At 52.6% G+C, this 19678-nt stretch overlaps 1 protein-coding gene across 1 annotated transcript; it reads left to right on the top strand.

The window, feature by feature from the left end:
- The first annotated feature begins 5958 nt into the window (after window positions 1-5958).
- LOC134396014 (zinc finger protein 398-like) lies at window positions 5959-19537 on the top strand. The gene is made up of 6 exons (XM_063122339.1): window positions 5959-6020; window positions 10482-10868; window positions 12852-12978; window positions 14438-14551; window positions 16636-16749; window positions 18073-19537. Exons 1-6 carry the CDS (start codon window positions 5997-5999, stop codon window positions 19422-19424), a joined length of 2118 nt encoding a protein of 705 aa, XP_062978409.1. The 5' UTR covers window positions 5959-5996; the 3' UTR covers window positions 19425-19537.
- The last annotated feature ends 141 nt before the right edge of the window (window positions 19538-19678 follow it).

The raw sequence follows: 19678 nt of genomic DNA, 5'->3' as shown, positions 1-19678 counted from the left end.
CCCCCCCCACAGGTGGAGCCCCCTCCAGAGGAGTTGGGCCACAACACCCATCATCCCCGACCACGTTGGCTGGGGGCGATGGGGATTGTAGCACAACGCGTTTGGAGTGCCAAAGCTGCCGGTATGGCCGGTCGGCAAAAGTGCCAGTGTACCGGTATGGGCTGCAGGGTCTGGAGAAATTCAACAGGTGAAAGTTTGCCTCCACCTTCCGGGGGGGGGGGGCTGGGGGGGGCTGGCTAGTGACCAGTTTGGCAGTCGCTGTGCAAACACCAAGGTTGAGTCCACTTTGATCGGAACCAGCGTTTGCCTCCAGATTCGTTTGGATCCCCTGCATTTCAGATATTAATCATCCATGCGATTTATTACAATTCTATACCGCCCAATACTCAAAGCTTTCTGGGTGGCTTGCAGAGATTAAAAACTTTCACAAAATAAAATGCAGTACATAATATAAAAACAGTCTACAGATAAACATATAAACAGACAGGAGACTCACTCACTCTCCTAACAATAAGGAATGAAATCCCAGGACCTGATTCAAAAACCTCCTCCTATGGTGCCAAGTGCCTGAAAGCAGACGAAGGTCTTCACCTGACCCTGAAAAGAGAACAGCGTTGGTGCCAGGCGGGTCTTCCTGGGGGGAGCATTGCATAATCAGAAGGCTTCCACTGAGAAGGCCCTCATAGAATCATAGAATAGCAGAGTTGGAAGGGGCCTACAAGGCCATCGAGTCCAACCCCCTGCTCAATGCAGGAATCCACCCTAAAGCATCCCTGACAGAGGGTTGTCCAGCTGCCTCTTGAAGGCCTCTAGTGTGGGAGAGCCCACAACCTCCCTAGGTAACTGATTCCATTGTCATACTGCTCTAACAGTCAGGAAGTTTTTCCTGATGTCCAGCTGGAATCTGGCTTCCTTTAACTTGAGCCTGTTATTCCATGTCCTGCACTCTGGGAGGATCGAGAAGAGATCCTGGCCCTCCTCTGCGTGACAACCTTTCAAGTCTTTGAAGAGTGCTCTCATGTCTCCCCTCAATCTTCTCTTCTCCAGGCTAAACATGCCCAGTTCTTTCAGTCTCTCTTCATAGGGCTTTGTTTCTAGACCCCTGATCATCCTGGTTGCCCTCCTCTGAACACGCTCCAGCTTGTCTGCATCCTTCTTGAATTGTGGAGCCCAGAACTGGACACAATACTCTAGATGAGGCCTAAGCAGGGCCGAATAGAGAGGAACCAGTACCTCACGTGATTTGGAAGCTATACTTGTATGAATGCAGCCCAAAATAGCATTTGCCTTTCTTGCAGCCACACTGCACTGTTGGCTCATATTCAGCTTGTGATCTACAACAATTCCAAGATCTTCTCATTTGTAGTATTGCTGAGCCAAGTATTTGGTTTCTATTTCCTAAATGTAGAATTTGGCATTTATCCCTATTAAATTTCATCCTGTTGTTTTCAGCCCAGCACTCCAGCCTATCAAGATCACTTTGAAGTTTGTTTCTGTCTTCCAGCTATCCCACCCAATTTTGTATCATCTGCAAATTTGATCAGCATTCCCTGCACCTCCTCGTCCAAATCATTAATAAAAGTGTTGAAGAGCACTGGGCCCATCCTCATCCTCAACATCATCAGGTATCAAAAATTAACATCAAAAATTAACATCTTCCTAACATAGTTAGGAAAGCTACCTTTTTGTAAAGATAGTTGGGAGTCTTTCAGTCTGTTTGGATGACATCATGATCAGAGCCTCAGGAATAAAGCCCACAAATGCTTATGCCAGAATAAATGCATTCCTCTTTAAGATGCCGCAGGGTCTCTGTGGGTTTTGCGTGCACGCTAAGTGTGCTTCCACATGAGGCTTTTCTTGTGCAATTGCCCTACCTCATTCATGGAATTTTAGGGGGGAATTTTCACATTATGAAATCTAGACTTTGCTGAGCATTATCAATCAATCGTTCCAGTATTAGAAAGACTTCAGTTACCAATTATTTCAAATTTCAAATTTTATTATTAAGGCAACCCAGCATGGGTTTTAGCCAGATACAAGAGTCATGATATAAAAAATTACATTACATTACAGCATTGTATTAAACATCAAATATTGAACTTTTACATATAAAACATCATATATAGTGCTGGGATTTTTACCAGCAATCTTAGTTATCAGGGGACACTAAGTCTTTCCTAATTTTTGCCGCTTTCACTGCAAAGCAAGCCAGGTTTAACAAGATGGATTTCGCAGTGTTTGTAAATAAGTAGCCAATTAACCCAATTAACCACCTATAGCTAATTAATACACTTCAAGCAAAAGATACATCCAAAATTGTTTCAGGATGGATTCAGTTTTGGGTTTTGTACTAAAAGAAATTAGTACGGGGAAATATTTGGATCCATTTTTAATTTTTATTTTAAAAAATATTTACTTCTTATAGCATCACATCACAATATAACATATTTGGATGGGTCCAGGGTCTGCCATTCCACTCACAGAAGGTCCCTCCATCCAATTTGGGGGGATTCTTTCCCTCTCCCCCATATGCTACCAAATGCTACCCCTCTGTGTAGCATTTTCAGGGGGCTGTGAGGCCTCCATGGGAAGCGGGGAAGGTCCAGTTCCCGCAGCGCAATTGATCTAGCGTAAACCTGGATCCAACATGCAGTGTAAGTTTAAAAAACAATTCACGGTATTATAAAGGAGAAAATAATAGAAAATAACTCTTAAACATGTTTTGTTCTCAAAGGCTTCTAGGAGCGCTTGCGTCTAAGTATCATATTCCCTGTTCAGCTTATCAGCCTTCCTCAACCTGGGGCGCTCCAGATGTGTTGGACTGCATCTCCCAGAGCTGGATGGGGCATTCCAGGAGTTGCAGTCCAACACATCTGGAGCGCCCCAGGTTGAGGAAGGCTGGCTTGGAGGGACACAGGCCTGTTGAATGGGCAACCAGGTCCAGCATTGGGGGCGGCAGGGCTAGGCAGACAGCTGTTGAGGGCCCATGGGCTCAGGAGGAACCATCCCTGCTGACCCCTAAAATACGCCACTCACCACCCCTGCAGCCCATTCCCCCTAGAGAGCTGTAGTGGCAGGGGAAGGAAGCTGGCATGGGTCATTTTTCAGAGAGCCAGCCAGACCCAAATGCCTGGCTCTGGGGTTCTTCCTGGAAAGGCACTGGAGAGGTATCCCGGGAGACTGCTTGTGCTGCGGGCGACCTTCTCCCGGGACACCTCTCCTCAGGAGACATGAGAGCACTCTTCAAATACTTGAAAGGTTGTCACACAGAGGAGGGCCAGGATCTCTTCTCGATCCTCCCAGAGTGCAGGACACGGAGTAACGGGCTCAAGTTACAGGAAGCCAGATTCCAGCTGGACATCAGGAAAAACTCCCTGACTGTTAGAGCAGTGCGACAATGGAATCAGTTACCTAGGGAGGTTGTGGACTCTCCCACACTAGAGGCCTTCAAGAGGCAGCTGTCAGGTATGCTGTAGGTTGGATTCCTCCATTGGTCTGGGGGTTGGACTCGATGGCCTTGTAGGCCCCTTCCAACTCTGCTAGTCTATGATTCTATGAGCAGCTGCCTGCATTTGAGGCTGCTAGCTCTGATGTCAGTGAGACATATATTTTCCATGGAAGCACCTTAGAGAGCTCCTTTAGAGTTCTGGCTGGTTCTGACTGGAACCCAGAGCGGATTTTCTGCCTCACTGACATCGGAGCAACCAGCCTCCACTGGCTGCCTGTCTTGTATTTACCCAGCTCTTACAGAAGACAGGTGGTTACTCAGGAAAAGGGCATCCCACATGATTGCCCACGGTACAGGTAATCTCCTAGGAGTCCTCTCCAGTCTCCACAATGCCTGGCTCTGAGGAAGGACTTCATCACAGCCAGGCATTTAGCAGTGGGAGGGGGCGGGCAGCGAGGACTGGGGGTGGGGCTTTGGCTGCACCATGCCTGAGAGCTCCCAGAAGTCGGCTGTTGACCCTGGGAGTCGGCCGTTGACCCAACTCTGCTATTCTATGATTCTATGATTCTTTTCTTCCTTAGCCATTTTGGCCCTGGTATATTAATGGAATAGAGAATGTGAATAAAGCATTAGCAATGGCATTTCCTTCTAACTACAACCACAGCTTTTGTTTATTAAATTATCATAGAATCATAGAATCGCAGAGTTGGAAGGGGCCTACAAGGCCATCGGGTCCAACCCCCTGCTCAATGCAGGAATCCACCCTAAATCATCCCTGACAGATGGCTGTCCAGCTGCCTCCTGAAGACCTCTAGTGTGGGAGAGCCCACCACCTCCCTAGGTCACTGGTTCCATTGTCATACTGCTCTAACAGTCGGGAAGTTTTTCCTGATGTCCCGCCGGAATCTGGCTTCCTGTAATTTCAGCCCGTTATTCCGTGTCCTGCACTCTGGGATGTTAGACTTCCATCAATATCTCAAAAATGTGCTTGTATTGAGGTAGTACCAAAATGTATATCAATGCAATTGGTTAACCAACCCTCTTTGATGCACTGCACAGATTACACAGAGATGGTTGAGATGCAGCAGGTAACCCAGGTGATGCTAGTCCCAGGGCAGAATCAATGCAGGCCCCCAAATCCTGCAAGCTCAGACCACTTTTGGTCTGCATCTTTTTCAGTAACCCACATAGCCACGTTCCAGGCTCCTTGCTTTCCTCACAGGATCAAACCTGCACTCCTTGCTGTTGGATTTCAGGAAAAGCCATGTCATTCCTGGTGGCTGTTTAGCCAAATAAATACATTACAGGTATAATCCTATGCATATTTAGACAGAAAAAAGGCCTACAACTCCCAGCATTCCCCATCTGTCAGAGAGCAAGCCTGTCTGGAGCACAAATCTTGAAGCTGCTTTCTCAAGGGTTCCTAGTAAGGATGTGGAGGCCACTCTCCCACCTGTGTCCCATTGGGAAAACGTCCTCCCTCCTTTCGGCTTATTGACCCCACGGTGAATGATGGAAATGCCAAGACCACCAAGAGAGCGGCTTTCAATCAATAATAATGGATGAACAAGCAGAGGATGGAGACAGCAGCAAATGGGTCAGGGGGCGGGCGTGTGTTGGGACCACAGCCAGCCCCTTTCTAGACCTGAATCATAGAATCATAGAATAGCAGAGTTGGAAGGGGCCTATAAGGCCATCGAGTCCAAACCCCCTGCTCAATGCAGGAATCCACCCTAAAGCATCCCTGACAGACAGTTGTCCAGCTCTCAAAGGCTTTGATAAAAAAAAAAAAAACACTTTTAAACTTGGCACTGAAAGGAAGCCAGTGTCTGCACCAGTTGCCCTCCAAGGAGGGTATTTCTTCGATTGTAAGACGCCATCGATTGTAAGACGCACACTAATTTCAGTACCACCAACAGGGAAAAAAAACCCTAAGACACACCCGCGATTCTAAGACGCACCCCATTTTTAGAGATGTTTATATGGGGGGAAAAGTGCGTCTTAGAATCGAAGACATAGGGTATTTTTTATTTTTTATTTTAAACGACGTTTCTATCCTTCTCCTCAATCCAACATTTCCAGGGTGGTTTACAGTAGCGATATAAATCAGCCTTCTTCAACTTGGTGCCCTGCAGATAGGCTGGACTACAAAACCCATCATTCCAAAGAGGATTATGGGTGCTGTAGTCCAGCCTTTTCCAATCTGCTGAGTCGGTTCTTTCCTGCAGACTTATAGAACCCGCAAAGCCCAAACTGGGTGCAGAATCCCTACACGGGCGGCGGGAGCCTTGCGCGTGGCATGCCTTGCCGTCGGAACACTCCGCGCGCGGGGAAGGAGAGGCGGCGCTTTATGGCTTTTGTGCCGCCGCGCGTTCCTCCCGCCTGCAGGCGGCGCTGCCGTCCCGGGCCGCGGCCTTGCGCATGCGTGGTCTCGGCGAGGCCGGCCCGGGCCGCGGCGGGAGGCATCCGAGAGGACTTGCTTGCGTTGCCTGCGCTGGACCAGTTCCCAAGGCGCATGCGCAGTGGCTTCACCTAGCGGGCGCCGGCCATGGCTGAGTGGACTCCTGCCCAGGTGAGGGGTTAACCCTGCCCTGCCCGGGCTTGGCTGGGCTGGGCTGGGGGGGGAGAGGGGGAGAGGAGGGGAGGGGGCCTTTCCCCAGCCCCCTCATCACCACTTAAGGGGGGAGGGGCTGCAGCTTAATATGGGGGGGGGGGATGGGAACAGCACCCTAAGCTTTTGGGGGGTGGAGTGGGGTGGGGTGGGGTGGGTGGGGGTTGTGGGTGTGTATGGGGAAGGAGATACACTGAGGGGGGGTTGGCCTGAGGCCTAGGCTGGCTTTGGGGGGGCAAAGGGGGTTTGCCCCCTTAGCTGCAGCTTTGGGGGGCAAGGAGGGGGGCTGGACACATTGCTTTACTTGGGGGGCAGATAGAGGGGAGGCAAGGAGCCCCACATCGCCTGATGCTTACTTTGGGGGCGTGGGGGGGTTGCGAGGAGAGGGGAGCATGTTCTGGGTGCCGGCACAGCTCTGCAATGCACAAAGATGTGCAAGGAAAGGAAGCCAGTAAGCATGTGCAGAGGGCAAGCCTTCGCTCACATGCTTTGCATGCAGAAGGTTCCAGGTTCAGCCAGAGAGTCCTAGAGTTGGAGGGGGGGGCATTGAGGCCATCAAGTCCAACCCCCTGCTCCGTGCATAAATCCAGGTCAAAGCCTCCCTGACAGATGGCTGCACGATGATCTCTGCTTGAACATCTCCAGTGGCGGAGAGGCCAAGGCCAAGGCCAACCCCAAGGCGGTTGGTTCCGTTGCCTGACTGCTCTGGCCATGAGGAAGCTTTCCCTGATGTTAAGCAGAAATCTGCCTGGCTGTAACCTAAGCCCGTTACTTCACGTCCTGTGGCCTTGGGTGAATGAGAACAGGTTGTGACCACCGGCATCTCCGGTTAAAAGGAGGAAAAGAAGGTCTCCGTGAAACTTTGGAGAGCCACTGCAGGGCAGAGTAGGGAAGACTGAGCTTGAGCTGACCTGAGGTAAAGCAGCTCCCTCTGTTTCTAAAGCCACAGCCAGCACACACACCCTGCCCCATTCATCTACAGTCAGTAGACAAGATTTCAGCCACCTGTCTTACTGGACATGAAGTACAGAAGGAGAGGGGCCTGCCTCTGGTTCTTTGGCTGTTGCAGGCTGAATCAAAGCAAGGGTGGTGTTAGGATCTCCCAGGTGTGCCACTAAAGGCTGTGCAATGCATCGAAGAGAAGGTTAGGCTCTGGCTTCTCTCCACAAGGAAGAGGGCTTCATAGATGTGTAGGGCAGCTGTCAAGAATGTGTGTCAGGGTATCCGTCCTGTATGGACCCATTACACAGAGGCAATCGAAGATGTTCCTCGTAGTTCTACTCATGGCTGTGCGCACTGGGCAATTGTGTGAGTATAACACAGAAGAGTGGTTTTATCTTATCTTTGTTGGGAATAGTATTCAGCATTCTGAGAAGTCCAGTTTTAATTTTTTAAAAATCAAGATTCCAGCCCTTCAAGACAGCCTTACATGTTACTTCATAGGCTAGAGAAGGATTCTGTCCATTGCGCCCTCGCCGTGGGACGCAGATTTGGTAGTCTGCTTAGCGTGCAGTCGTATGCATGTTGAGACAGGGAAAAGGCCTACAACTCCCAGCATGTGCCAGGAGCATGCTGGGAGTAGTTCAGATGGGGAAAAAGTCCTACATGTATAGGATTGCACCCTTAGTTACTCTTCCTGACTGTTAGAGCAGTATGACAATGGAACCAGTTACCTAGGGGAGTTGTGGGCTCTCCCACACTGGAGGCCTTCAAGAGGCAGCTGGACAGCCAACTGTCAGGGATGCTTTAGGGTGGATTCCTGCATTGAGCAGGGGGTTGGACTCGATGGCCTTGTAGGCCCCTTCCAACTCTACTATTCTATGATTCTTCTCCTGTCTACCAGGCTGTTTCTTGATGCAGAATTCAGTTTACCTGACATAACATTTCTATGTGTTTGTTTTATTTGATGTCCAGATAATATGCAATCCTACTTCTACCATATTTGTTCATTTAAGAAATGTGTTCCCTCAGTTAATAAAACACAATAAAATTCATATATGATCAAACAGTCAAAGAAAGGATACATGAGTTCAGCACATCCACACTTGAAGCAGGATCAATGTGAGCCCAAGAGTAATGTGAATTGCTCTGAGGATAGAATGTTATAGAATCCAAAACATTCTAAATCCTCTGAAAATCAACAAATACAAATTATCCTCTCTAACCCCTTATTTCTGTCTCTCTCAACCCTTTATAGCTTACATTAGAGCATTTTGACCCTGTTCAGATGACATCCTAAGCCACAGCGATTAAACATTTTGAGCTAAACATGACGGCTTTGTGTGTCATGTGAACCATGTCTTAGCGTGTCATGTGAAGCATTCCTAACCACTGTGGCTATATAAGCATGGTTTAAACATGTGAACTAACCATTTGCTGCAAACAGGTTAGCAGCCTAACCATGGCTTAGTGTGTTGTCTGAACAGGCCCGATACGTCGTGCAAAACAATTTCATTTAGAGAATTGTAAGATTAGAGAGACTCAGAAGACCATGAAGGTAAACTTCTTACCAGCCATAGGCAAGATTTCCCATATGTCTGGCCTGTAGTCCAGATCATAGTGTGGTCGTAGCATAGAGGAGAGGGCAAGCAATTGTACTGTACTGTGAGGAAATCAACCAAGAAAGCCAAGCTAGATACAGAATGCTTAGTGCTGTAACTACAAATTAGTTACTGTTGCAACCACATTGGAAACAATACAACAATTAGCATTTCTCAAGATCCAGACAGAGAATAATTTATTATTATTATTATTATTATTATTATTATTATTATTATTATTTATTTATATAGCACCATCAGTGTACATGGTGCTGTACAGAGTAAAACAGTAAATAGCAAGACCCTGCCGCATAGGCTTACAATCTAATAAAATCATAGTAAAACAATAAGGAGGGGAAGAGAATGCAAACAGGTACAGGGTAGGGTAAGCAGGCACAGGGTAGGGTAAAACTAACAGTAGAAAGTAACAGTAGAAGTCTGCACAACATCAAGTTTTAAAAGCTTTAGGAAAAAGAAAAGTTTTTAGTTGAGCTTTAAAAGCTGCGGTTGAACTTGTAGTTCTCAAATGTTCTGGAAGAGCGTTCCAGGCGTAAGGGGCGGCAGAAGAAAATGGACGAAGCCGAGCAAGGGAAGTAGAGGCCCTTGGGCAGGCGAGAAACATGGCATCAGAGGAGCGAAGAGCACGAGCGGGGCAATAGTGAGAGAGGAGAGATAGGAAGGAGATGGGCTCAAGTGACAAACAGCCAGATTCTGGCTGGACATCAGGAAAAGCTTCCTGACTATTAGAGCAGTACGACAATGGAATCAGTTACCTAGGGAGGTGGTGGGCTCTCCCACACTAGAGGCCTTCAAGAGGCAGCTGGACAACCATCTGTCAGGGATGCTTTAGGGTGGATTCCTGCGTTGAGCCGGGGGTTGGACTCGATGGCCTTGTAGGCCCCTTCCAACTCTACTATTCTATGATTCTGTGATCTCCATACAATTCACTTCCCTGACGCACAAGGTGTGGTGGTGCTAATGTCATGCCCATGACAAACGAGAAGGCGTCCCTGGGCAACCAGTCTTTCCTCTAATCGGGGCTGACTGAGCACTATTTTTATATATACTGTGGATTAAAACTGTCATCACATCTGTTACATCTGTGCTGAATGCCAGTGTACTCCTGGGCCAGGTTTGAAGTTTTGGTATTTGTTTACAAAGCCCTGAACAACTCAGGTCCAGGATAAGAGATGCTCTGATTGATGGATGGATGGATGGATTGCTGCACTCATCAGGAGATGCCCTTCTGTTGATGCCCAAGATTTCAGAGGTCCTGCCGATCAGAATTGAGCCTTTAGTATTGTAATGTCAGCTGTCTGGATACCCCCTGCTGAAAACAGACTTTTCCCAACAAGCTTTATGAGGAAAATAATCTTTTTTTCTGAATACTGTAATAACTTACAGTATTTAATTATGATCTTACACTGTATGGTTTGTACACTGCAATGTAAGTGGTTCATGTAAGTGATTTATAAATAGTGTTAAATAAATAAATAAATGAAATCTAATTAATTAACCATAATGGACCAACGAGCACCAAACTCCTGTGATGATGGTGTCCGTTATCCATCAGCAAACTGGACAGCAGGTTCTTTCAGTCCCACCCAGACTTCCCCAACCTGAGACCTGGTCATGCTAGCTGGGAGCTGGAGTCCACTACATCTGGAGAGCGCCAGGTTGGGGAAGGCTGATCCCGCTACTGCTGTTGCACTGTGTCCGGCCTCCCCTTTCCCCCTTCTTTCCTTCGTCCCCCTCCCTTCCTTTCTCCCTCTGGGTCTCTCTTCAGATCCTCTTTCTCCAGCTGCCCCCAGCCGGTCCCTTCCTCTCCTTACCAAGCACCGTGGTTCAGCTCTGGTCTGATTGAGCCCCTTCTCACCCGCAGGCCTGGGAATGGGATGTGGAGCCCCAGCACCTGGCGTCGTTCCAGCCCCCTGCCCTCTTTGACCAAAGTGCCGAGAGAGAGATCTACCCGACCGCCGAGATCTCCCTGTGGACGGTGGTGGCCGCCATCCAAGCGGTGGAGAGGAAGGTGGATTCTTACGCCGCGCGGCTGCTGAACCTGGAAGGGAGAACGGCCACGGCCGAGAAGAAGATCTTTGAGTGCGAGAAGACGGAGCTGGAGTTCAGCAACCACCTGGCCGCCTTGGGGACCCTGATCCACGAGTACGGGCTGCTCCAGAGGAGGCTGGAGAACATGGAGAACCTGCTGAAGAACCGGAACTTCTGGATCCTCCGGCTGCCACTGGGCCCAAAGGGAGAAATCCCCAAGGTAAAAGGAATCATAGAATCATAGAATAGCAGAGTTGGAAGGGGCCTACAAGGCCATCGAGTCCAACCCCCTACTCAATGCAGGAATCCACCCTAAAGCATCCCTGACAGAGGGTTGTCCAGCTGCCTCTTGAAGGCCTCTAGTGTGGGAGAGCCCACCACCTCCCTAGGTCACTGATTCCATTGTCGTACTGCTCTAACAGTCAGGACGTTTTCCCTGATGTCCAGCTGGAATCTGGCTTCCTTTAACTTGAGCCCGTTATTCCATGTCCTGCACTCTGGGAGGATCGGGTTAGGGTTAGGGTTAGGGAGGACAAAGGCGCAAGGTCCTCCGGCGACCGATATGGCTGGATGGGGAACTGAAACCAGGTCTCCTTGGGCCCTACACCAGGGTGACCCTCTTCAGACGACACGTTAAGCCACAGTGGCTGAACGTTTTGAGCTAAACATTATGGCTTAGTGTGTCATGTGAACCTTTCATAACCATGGTGGCTATATAACCACGGTTTAAACACACTCACTAACCCTTTGGCGGCCTAACCGTGGCTTAGCGTGTGGTCTGAACAGGCCCACTGGCTCTCCAGCCATGACAGAGAGTAGTCTTCCCTAACCCGGTGCCCTACAGAGGTGTCGGACTTCAGCTCCCACCGCCCCCAGCATGCTACCTGGGGATGATGGAAATTGCAGGCTGACACATCTGGAGGCTCCTGCATTGGGAGAAGGCTGGTGTAGCACCTGCAGACGGCCTCAGGTTCAGTCTCTGGCATCACCAGGTGGGGCTGGAGAAAACCTTTTCCCTTCTCCCAAGCAGTTAACAACATTTTTAACTGACCCCAAAATAGTTGTTTTGAATGGATATTGCTGTTTTTACGCTTTTAAATTTTTGTATATTTGTTTTTAATGTTCACTGTTTTTAACTTTTGTACACCACCCAGAGAGCTTCGACTATGGGGTGGTATATAAATGGAATAAATAAATAAGTAAACCTCGTTCTGAAACCCCAGGGAGCCACTGCCAATCAAGAGGAGGGCCGGAAGAGCTGGCCGTCAGCTTCTTGCGTAGGGCGATGCTCCCCATTGAGCCTCCAGTTCAGGGACGGAATACCTCTGAATAGAAGTTGGCGGCGGCAGGGAACTGGGAAATGAGATGCTGAACAACCCTTACGTATGGCGGTCCCTGCTGCTGCCCCACAGGCTCTTTCACTGTGCATTATATCAGGCTTGGGCAGGTAGTAGGTTTCCAGATGTTTTGGACTTCACCTCCCAGCATGCTGGCAGGGGCTTCTGAGAGTTGGCAGTCCAAAACATCTGGAGATCTAACTTCTGCCCACGCCTGCCTTCTATAAAACAGCCTTCCCCAAGCTGGTGCCCTCCAGCTGTGTTGGACTACAACTCCCAGCATTGGAATGCTGGGAGTTGTAGTCCAACACAGCTGGAGGGCACCAGCTTGGGGAAGGTTAATATCCATCACGATAATCAGTCGAATCATAAATGAAACTAAGGCTTTCGTTGAAGGGAGTGCCTCGTGAGCATTCTTTATTCGCAGGCTTCAGATCTCGCCTTCCCATCGTGACGCGATGCCTGACGTCACTTCATGGAATCATAGAATAGCAGGGTTGGAAGGGGCCTACGAGGCCATCGAGTCCAACCCCCTGCTCAGTGCAGGAATCCACCCTAAAGCATCCCTGACAGATGCTTGTCCAGCTGCCCCTCTTGAAGGCCCCTAGTGTGGGAGAGCCCACCACCTCCCTAGGTCACTGGTTCCATTGTCACACTGCTCTAACAGTCAGGAAGTTTTTAAATGGGGCAGAACGATTGCAAGCCGCCCGTGCACAGTGAGCATGAGGAACACTGATGGTTCCGAGCACCCGATGGGCAGAAATGGACCACCGGTTGGGTTTCGTTTCTGTCTGCGAGCCAATGGACTTGGGGTGGCGACGACAGAGAGCTTAGTTGAGGTTTCCATGGCTTCCCTGTGATTTTAGGTTCCGGTGACTTTTAATGACGACGCAGCGAACTTCTCCCCCCAAGAGTGGGGCACTCTCGAGGAGTGGCAGAAGGAACTTTACAAGAACATCACCAAAGGCAACTACGAACCGTTGGTCTCGCTGGGTGAGAGGCTGTTTCCTTGCGGACGTGAATTGGGGTGGGCGTGGCGGTGGGGGCTGATGCCATCCAGGTTTTCCTCGCTCCCTGGATGTGTCCATAGAGCAGTGCCCGTGGAGAGCGCCCACCTGCATCTTAATTTTTGTGAACCGCCCAGAGAGCTTCGGCTATTGGGTGGTATAAAAATGTAATAAATAAATAAATAAATTCCACCATGGTGCCACCGCCTGGGGTTACCCTGAATCCCAAAGTGTGTGTGTGTGTGTACGTGCACACGCAGCCCCCCGGCCCGGCCCTTGGGGTCCAAAAGGTTGTGCACCCCTGATGTAAACATCCAGGAAGTTCCAGGGAACTGAAAGACTGCAATCAGGCCGGAATGCAGACTCGGCTGTGGTGGCTGTCTCCGCCCTGGGCTTCTTTACGCTATTCGCAGTTGACCCAGGATAGCGACCGGTCCCAGTTCGAGCCTGGCTTGTACTGTGTTTTCCACGCCCACTCAGCCCTTGATCTCATGGAGCTAAAGAGCATGTCTCTGAGCGTGTGCAGAGCTCCTTTCCCTCAACAAAGAGGTATCGCAAAGCTGGGATTCTTGGGAAGCTGGGAATGCAAAGGGGGTCTCCCAGGCCAGCCCCGACTCCCTTTCAGCCTCCTAGCTTGTCTTGAATCAAGGGCTGGAAGGAATTGGGGTTCAGCATGAGGGGGGACCCGTCTGGCTGCCTGCCCTCCGGGTTGGGGTCCTGCCACAAGTTGCGAGACGGTTTCCTCAGATTGGGGGGGCGGCATATCCCAGTTCTCTAGAAAAACAGAAGGGGGACGTGGATCGGCTGAATTGCCGTGCCATTCCTTGCTCATATAGGCAGGGAGAGAAACACCTCCGGGTTCTGATTGCATAAACACGCCCCCCCCCCCAGGCCTCCACCTGTGTTTGGGTTGGACCTCAAGACTCAATCGGCATGGAAAACGCTGTAAGCAAGCGTCAGGTTCTCTGTCGGCCCCCTTCCCCCCCTCCTGCAATTTATTTTTTTGCTCTTAAACCTCTCTTTTTCTTCTTAACACGCCATTAAACTGTTTTTGTTTGGCCTGTGGCTTGTTTCCCTTGGCTGTTTTTATTCAGAAAATTATTTCTGGGTCCCAGAAAGGGTCCAGAAGGTGACTTAGAGTTTCATCAATTTAAAACAGCCCACCGGATGTGCTGACTACAACTCCCACCATCCCTGGCATGTGGGGCTGGCCATTGTTTCCACTTGACAGTCCTCCACGACATCTGTCGTTCCCCCCCCCCCCGGTTAGTGCCCTCCAGATGGGTTGGACTGCACCCTCCATCATCCCCAGTCAGTAGGGCCAGTGGCCATGCTGGTTGGGGATGATGGGAGTTGCAGTCCAACTGATTTGGAGGGCACCAGGTGGGGGACGGCTCGCCTACCTTGAGCAACTCTGCTAACACCTTCTGATCTGTTCACAACAGACGCTGCCATTTCCAAAGGTGAGGTCCTCCCCCAGGTGGAGCCAACGGAACCGCCCCGTGTTGTGGAGCAGGAGTTTGTGGGGGACAAGAGGTTCTCCGCAGAGCCCAGAACAGGTGAGTGGAATCTGGAACCCAGGCAATGGAGTGGAACGCGTAAAGCTTCATAGAATCATAGAATAGTAGAGTTGGAAGGGGCCTATAAGGCCATCGAGTCCAACCCCCTGCTCAATGCAGGAATCCACCCTAAAGCATCCCTGACAGAGGGTTGTCCAACTGCCTCTTGAAGGCCTCCAGTGTGGGAGAGGCCACAACCTCTTTCAGTCATTGGTTGCATTGTCGTACTGCTCTAACAGTCAGGACGTTTTTCCTGATGTCCAGCCGGAATCTGGCTTCCTTTAACTTGAACCCGTTATTCCGTGTCCTGCACTCTGGGAGGATCGAGAAGAGATCCTGGCCCTCCTCTGTGTGACAACCTTTCAAGTCCTTGAAGAGCGCTCTCATGTCTCCCCTCAGCCTTCTCTTCTCCAGGCTAAACCTGCCCAGTCGTTTCAGACTCTCCTCATCGGGCTTTATTTCTGTTCTTCCCACTTACCCATCAAAGCCACCCAGGGTGGCGGACAATAAAGCAAGAATAAAAAAGTGGAAATATACAAATAATAACCAACGGTATCAGTAAGGAAATATTTTAACAGCCCTTCCCAAAACCGTGAGGGGCTTGGAGTTGGGGGGTCACTGAGTTCCACCATTGTGGCTACACCACTGAAAAGTCCCCGCTCTACACGGTCATGGGTTTCACATCTGTCCGACTCAGAGCAAGGTGCTTATTAGGCTAATATTTCCCATCCAGATGATGGACTACACCTCCCACAGCTATACCAGTACTTGGGCATGCTTGTTGGGGATGATGGGAATTGTAGCCCAACAGAACTGGAGGACGCCAGGGTGGGTGGGGCCGTGTTAGTTGTTCTCCGTGAATCAGGGTCTCATCATCGCTGTTATTTAGGTGGCAATTCTGTCTCTCCTTACCTGGGAGTAAGCACCATTGAATGCAGTTGGACTTACTTCTGAGTAGGCCTTCATAGGCTCGCACTGCTTGTTGCCTTTGTATGCAAAATCGGCACTCAAGGTGATTGAACTGCTGTGTAAAGTCACATGGATGCGATAAGGAAACTGAATCCTTAGAGAGGCCAGAAGCTGCCTTATACGGAGTCCGACCCAGGGTCCACCTGGCCCAGTATTGTCCACACTGGCAGGCAGCAGCAGCAGCTCTCCAAGGGTCCAGGCAGGATTCTTTCCTAACGTTCCCAGGGAACTTGGGCATGCAAAACGGGGGCTCTTCCGCCGAGCTTCCGCCCCTCCTGAGGATGCTTCTTGGCTGGGCGTTCACCAAAGGTCCGTTCCGGAGCCAGGCAGCCTCGCTGGACCTTAAAGGACTGGGAGGAACCTATGGGGAAGTCCCACAGGCCTGGCCCCATAGCGCTTAGGGCTGTCGAGAAGAGCAGCACCTTGTTTTGTGCCCAGAACTTAACTGACAGCCGCTGAAGTCTCCTTAGCACCGGAGCATTGGGCTGCCTGGAGCTTGTCCTGGTTAAAAGCCAGGCTGCTGCATTCGGTACTGGCAGCCCCACCTGGAGCGCCTTGCAGGAGTAATCAGCCTGAAACCTCCGATCACAGCCAGGTCCCGTCCCTCAAGAGAGGACACGCTCGTCACATTGAGCCAAGTGTGCCGAGACAGACCCCTGTCAGGAGGTTTGGTTTTGGGGGCGGGGCGGATTTTCGGCTGTATCGCTACCAGAGGCACGGATTGCAATCCCACCGCTGACACCAGACCCACGTCCCAAATGCTATATAGCCGCATCCCAGTGGCTGAGCCACCTAACGGGCTCTTCTGCTGGCGAGTGATGCTGTGCTGCAGAGATGTGCTGAGGTTTCCACCTGCCCAGAAGCTACATCCCGAGCGCCTTATCTTGACTCTTGAGATGGCAGGTGGCGATGGAAGAAGCCGCTCTCCTTCCTTATTGCTGCATGTCGTCCATGGCGGAGCCTGCTGGCGCTGCAACCAAGCCGGGGGTTTCAAACCAAACCATGCGCTTCATTTTTCCTGTCCCCACCCCCTGAATTTCAGATTTCAGTTTTTCGCAGGCACCGCTGCTTGCCTCTGAAATGTGGAAGCACACCCCTGTGGTTCTCTTTCCCAGAAGCAGAGCCCTTGGCTTCCAAAGAGGACCTCTTGTCCTGGATCAAGCAAGAAGAACCTCCCGGCAAAGGGAAGTGGGACCTGGAGAGAGAGATTCCCCCGGCTCTGGGCTACGGTGAGTGCGCTCCCTTTCCGGGTGGGCCCCTGCTTCTGTTTCCATAATCTTCTGTGATCAGAGGAATGGCCATGCTGGCTTAGGCTGCCCTTCCCCAACCTGGCGCCCTCCCAATGTGCTGGACTACAACCCCCATCATCCCCAGCCAGCATGGCGATGAGCTCCAGGTTGAGGAAGCCGGGTGTAGACAGTTTCGATTAAAACTCATGCAGTCAAGAAGCTCCAGCCTCCTTCACTGTGGCTGCCTTAAGACCGCCTCCGGCCCGCCTGGTGCGTGGATCATGAAGGCCGTCCCCGGTTGCTAATGCCCGGCACCAGTGGCTTGCCAACGGAAGGCTCCGGGCGTTGGCTGTCAAGGCTGGGGGGGGGGGCACCTCTGTCGCCTCCAGTCGCCTCTCCTAAAGCTGTCGATGCAGGACCTCCCCAGGCCATGGGGCAGGGCTGGCCCTGAGACTTAGGGGCCCTTGGGCGAGAGACACCCTCTGCGGGTCCCCCCTCCTTCCCTGAGTCTTACTTTCTCACTGCCATTCTCGTTGTTACCAGCTGCTTTGATCCCATCCTCCTCCTCCTCCTCCTCCTCCCTTGGTAGCTTGGCAGGGAGGGAGCCAGCAGGCCAGGGCCTCCCCGGCTTCTCTTTCTCCCCCCCCCCCCCGTCCCACTCCGTTGCTGGGGCCAAAGCGAGAGGCGGCAGGTGGACAAGAGGATCGCAAGGAGGAGGAGACGCAAGTCCAAGCGGGCTCTTGTCCGTGGGCCCCTACTGGGGTGTGGGCCCTGGCACGTGCCTGGCCATGCCGACCCTCGACGCCAGCCCTGCCATGAACTGAGGGTGGTGTGAAGACGCAGTTCTTCTTGGGGCTTGGTGGTGGTTGTTTTTAACGAATATGCTGCCAACGAATTGGAGTCACGGTGGGGGGGGTTGTGTTTTGAGAGGGAACACTCCTCCCCCTACGCCCCCCCCCGCCAATTAAATCCTCCAGTTTCGTGGGCTTCTGCCTCCAGCCGTCTGGGAGGCCAAACCCGCCAGGCTAGGTGAGACTGCGCTGAGCTGCTTGAGGGGGGGGCGTCCCTGTCAAACTGAATCGGCGCGTGAAAAGCTCTCAGGGTTAAAAGTGGCTGCGTGGCACACTTTTGGGCAGAAGCTGGGAGGGGAAATGGGAGGAAGGCCTCTTTTAAGGAAGCGGCAGCGGCGACCTCCCGCGGGTTCAGAAATAGTCCACTGAAAGCCATCACGAATAATTTCTTTTTAAAAAATCTTCAGCCTCCGGGGCCCCTTCCAGCAAGGGGGTGGGGAGCGCTAATGGTTGTCGGTTCCCTTTTTACTAGACGAGAGCGCCATGATCAAAAGCGAGGCCCCGCCTCTCCCGGAGGTCCCCGCCCCCGCCTTCTCCGGCCACGGGATGCTGCCCGGCCTCCCCAGCGAAGACGTCTTCCACGTCCCAAAGCCGGAAGGGACCTGCGAGAGGCCAGGCTGCTGCCCCCGGGGGCTGCCAGCCCCCCACCCTGCCCCGAGGCTGGAGGAGGCTGCCCAGAGCGAGAGGGGCTGCCGGGACCTGGCGGCCGCCCAGCAGGAGGCCTGCCTCCGAGGGGAGCCCTTCCGGTGCCTCAAGTGCCGGGAGGCCTTCGCCTGTGAGCAGCAGTTTGCCTTGCACCAGAGGATGCACGTGGGAGAGGAGGCGTACGGGGAAGGGGGGGTGCCGCCGGCCGAGCCCAGCGGCCCGCAGGCCTCGGACCCCTACGTGTGCTCGGACTACAAGGGCAGCTTCGGGGACCCTTCGGCCTTCTCTCAGGCGGCGGGGCGGCCCCACGCCTGCTCCCTCTGCCCCAAGAGTTTCCGGCTCAAGACCAGCCTGCTGATCCACCAGAAGACCCACGCGGCGGGCAAGAGCGAGAGCCCCTTCGTCTGCCCGGAGTGCGGCTGCGGCTTCAGCCACCAGGGGCAGCTCACCCGGCACCAGGCCATCCACGCCGACCGGCCCCACCAGTGCTCGGAGTGCCACAAGGCCTTCAACCGCAAGTCCAGCCTGGTGGTCCACCAGAAGACCCACCGCGAGCGGCCCCGGCCCTTCCAGTGCCCGCAGTGCAGCAAGACCTTCATCCGCAAGCAGCACCTGGACGACCACACCCGCACCCACACCGGGGAGAAGCCCTACCAGTGCCCCGAGTGCGAGAAGCGCTTCGCCGAGAAGTCCAAGCTGACCAACCACTACCGCATCCACACGGGCGAGCGGCCCTACCGCTGCGGGCAGTGCGACAAGCGCTTCGTGCGGGCCCACCACCTGGTCAAGCACCAGAGCAGCGTCCACCAGGCCGGGGCCAAGCTCTACGCCTGCCGGGAGTGCGGGCAGAGCTTCAGCCACGCCCAGGCCTTCGTCAGCCACCAGGCCGGCCACGCCAACGGCGAGCGGCGCCACCGCTGCGGCGAGTGCCTCAAGACCTTTGCCCGCAGGAAGTACTTGCTGGAGCACCAGCGCATGCACACGGGGGAGAACCCCTACTCCTGCCCGCACTGTGGCAAGTGCTTCCGCTACAAGCAGTCGCTCAAGCAGCACCTGCGCATGCACGGGGAGCAGCTGCTGCCTCCGCCGGCGCCCGGGGCGGAGCAGGCCCCGACCCTCAGCGGCATGTCAGAGGAGAGACCGCCTCTCTTCCAAGCCCCCCCTTCCAACGGGACCTGAAGGCGGGCCGCCAACGCCCAGCGCTGCTCAGAAAAGTGTACAGACGGGCCGTGAAAGGGGACACGCGGTTCATCCGTTTAAAGACCTTGGCGTGGACATCCTCCGGGCAGGCTGGCAAGGCTTCCGTTGGGGCCGGCGGGGCAGGCTGGTGTGGCAGCATTTGGGGGGGGTGTCTGTGTGTATTTTTGCCAACCGAGACCGAATGTTTTGGTGGGTCAGAGCCCCCCGGAGTTGCCCCCGACATGCCACAACAG

The sequence above is a fragment of the Elgaria multicarinata genome, chromosome 1, assembly GCF_023053635.1.
Source record: "Elgaria multicarinata webbii isolate HBS135686 ecotype San Diego chromosome 1, rElgMul1.1.pri, whole genome shotgun sequence".
NCBI classification, from domain to species: Eukaryota; Metazoa; Chordata; class Lepidosauria; order Squamata; family Anguidae; genus Elgaria; species Elgaria multicarinata.
The sequence above is the reverse complement of the archived record's forward strand: the minus strand, read 5'-3'. Positions and strand labels throughout refer to the sequence as shown.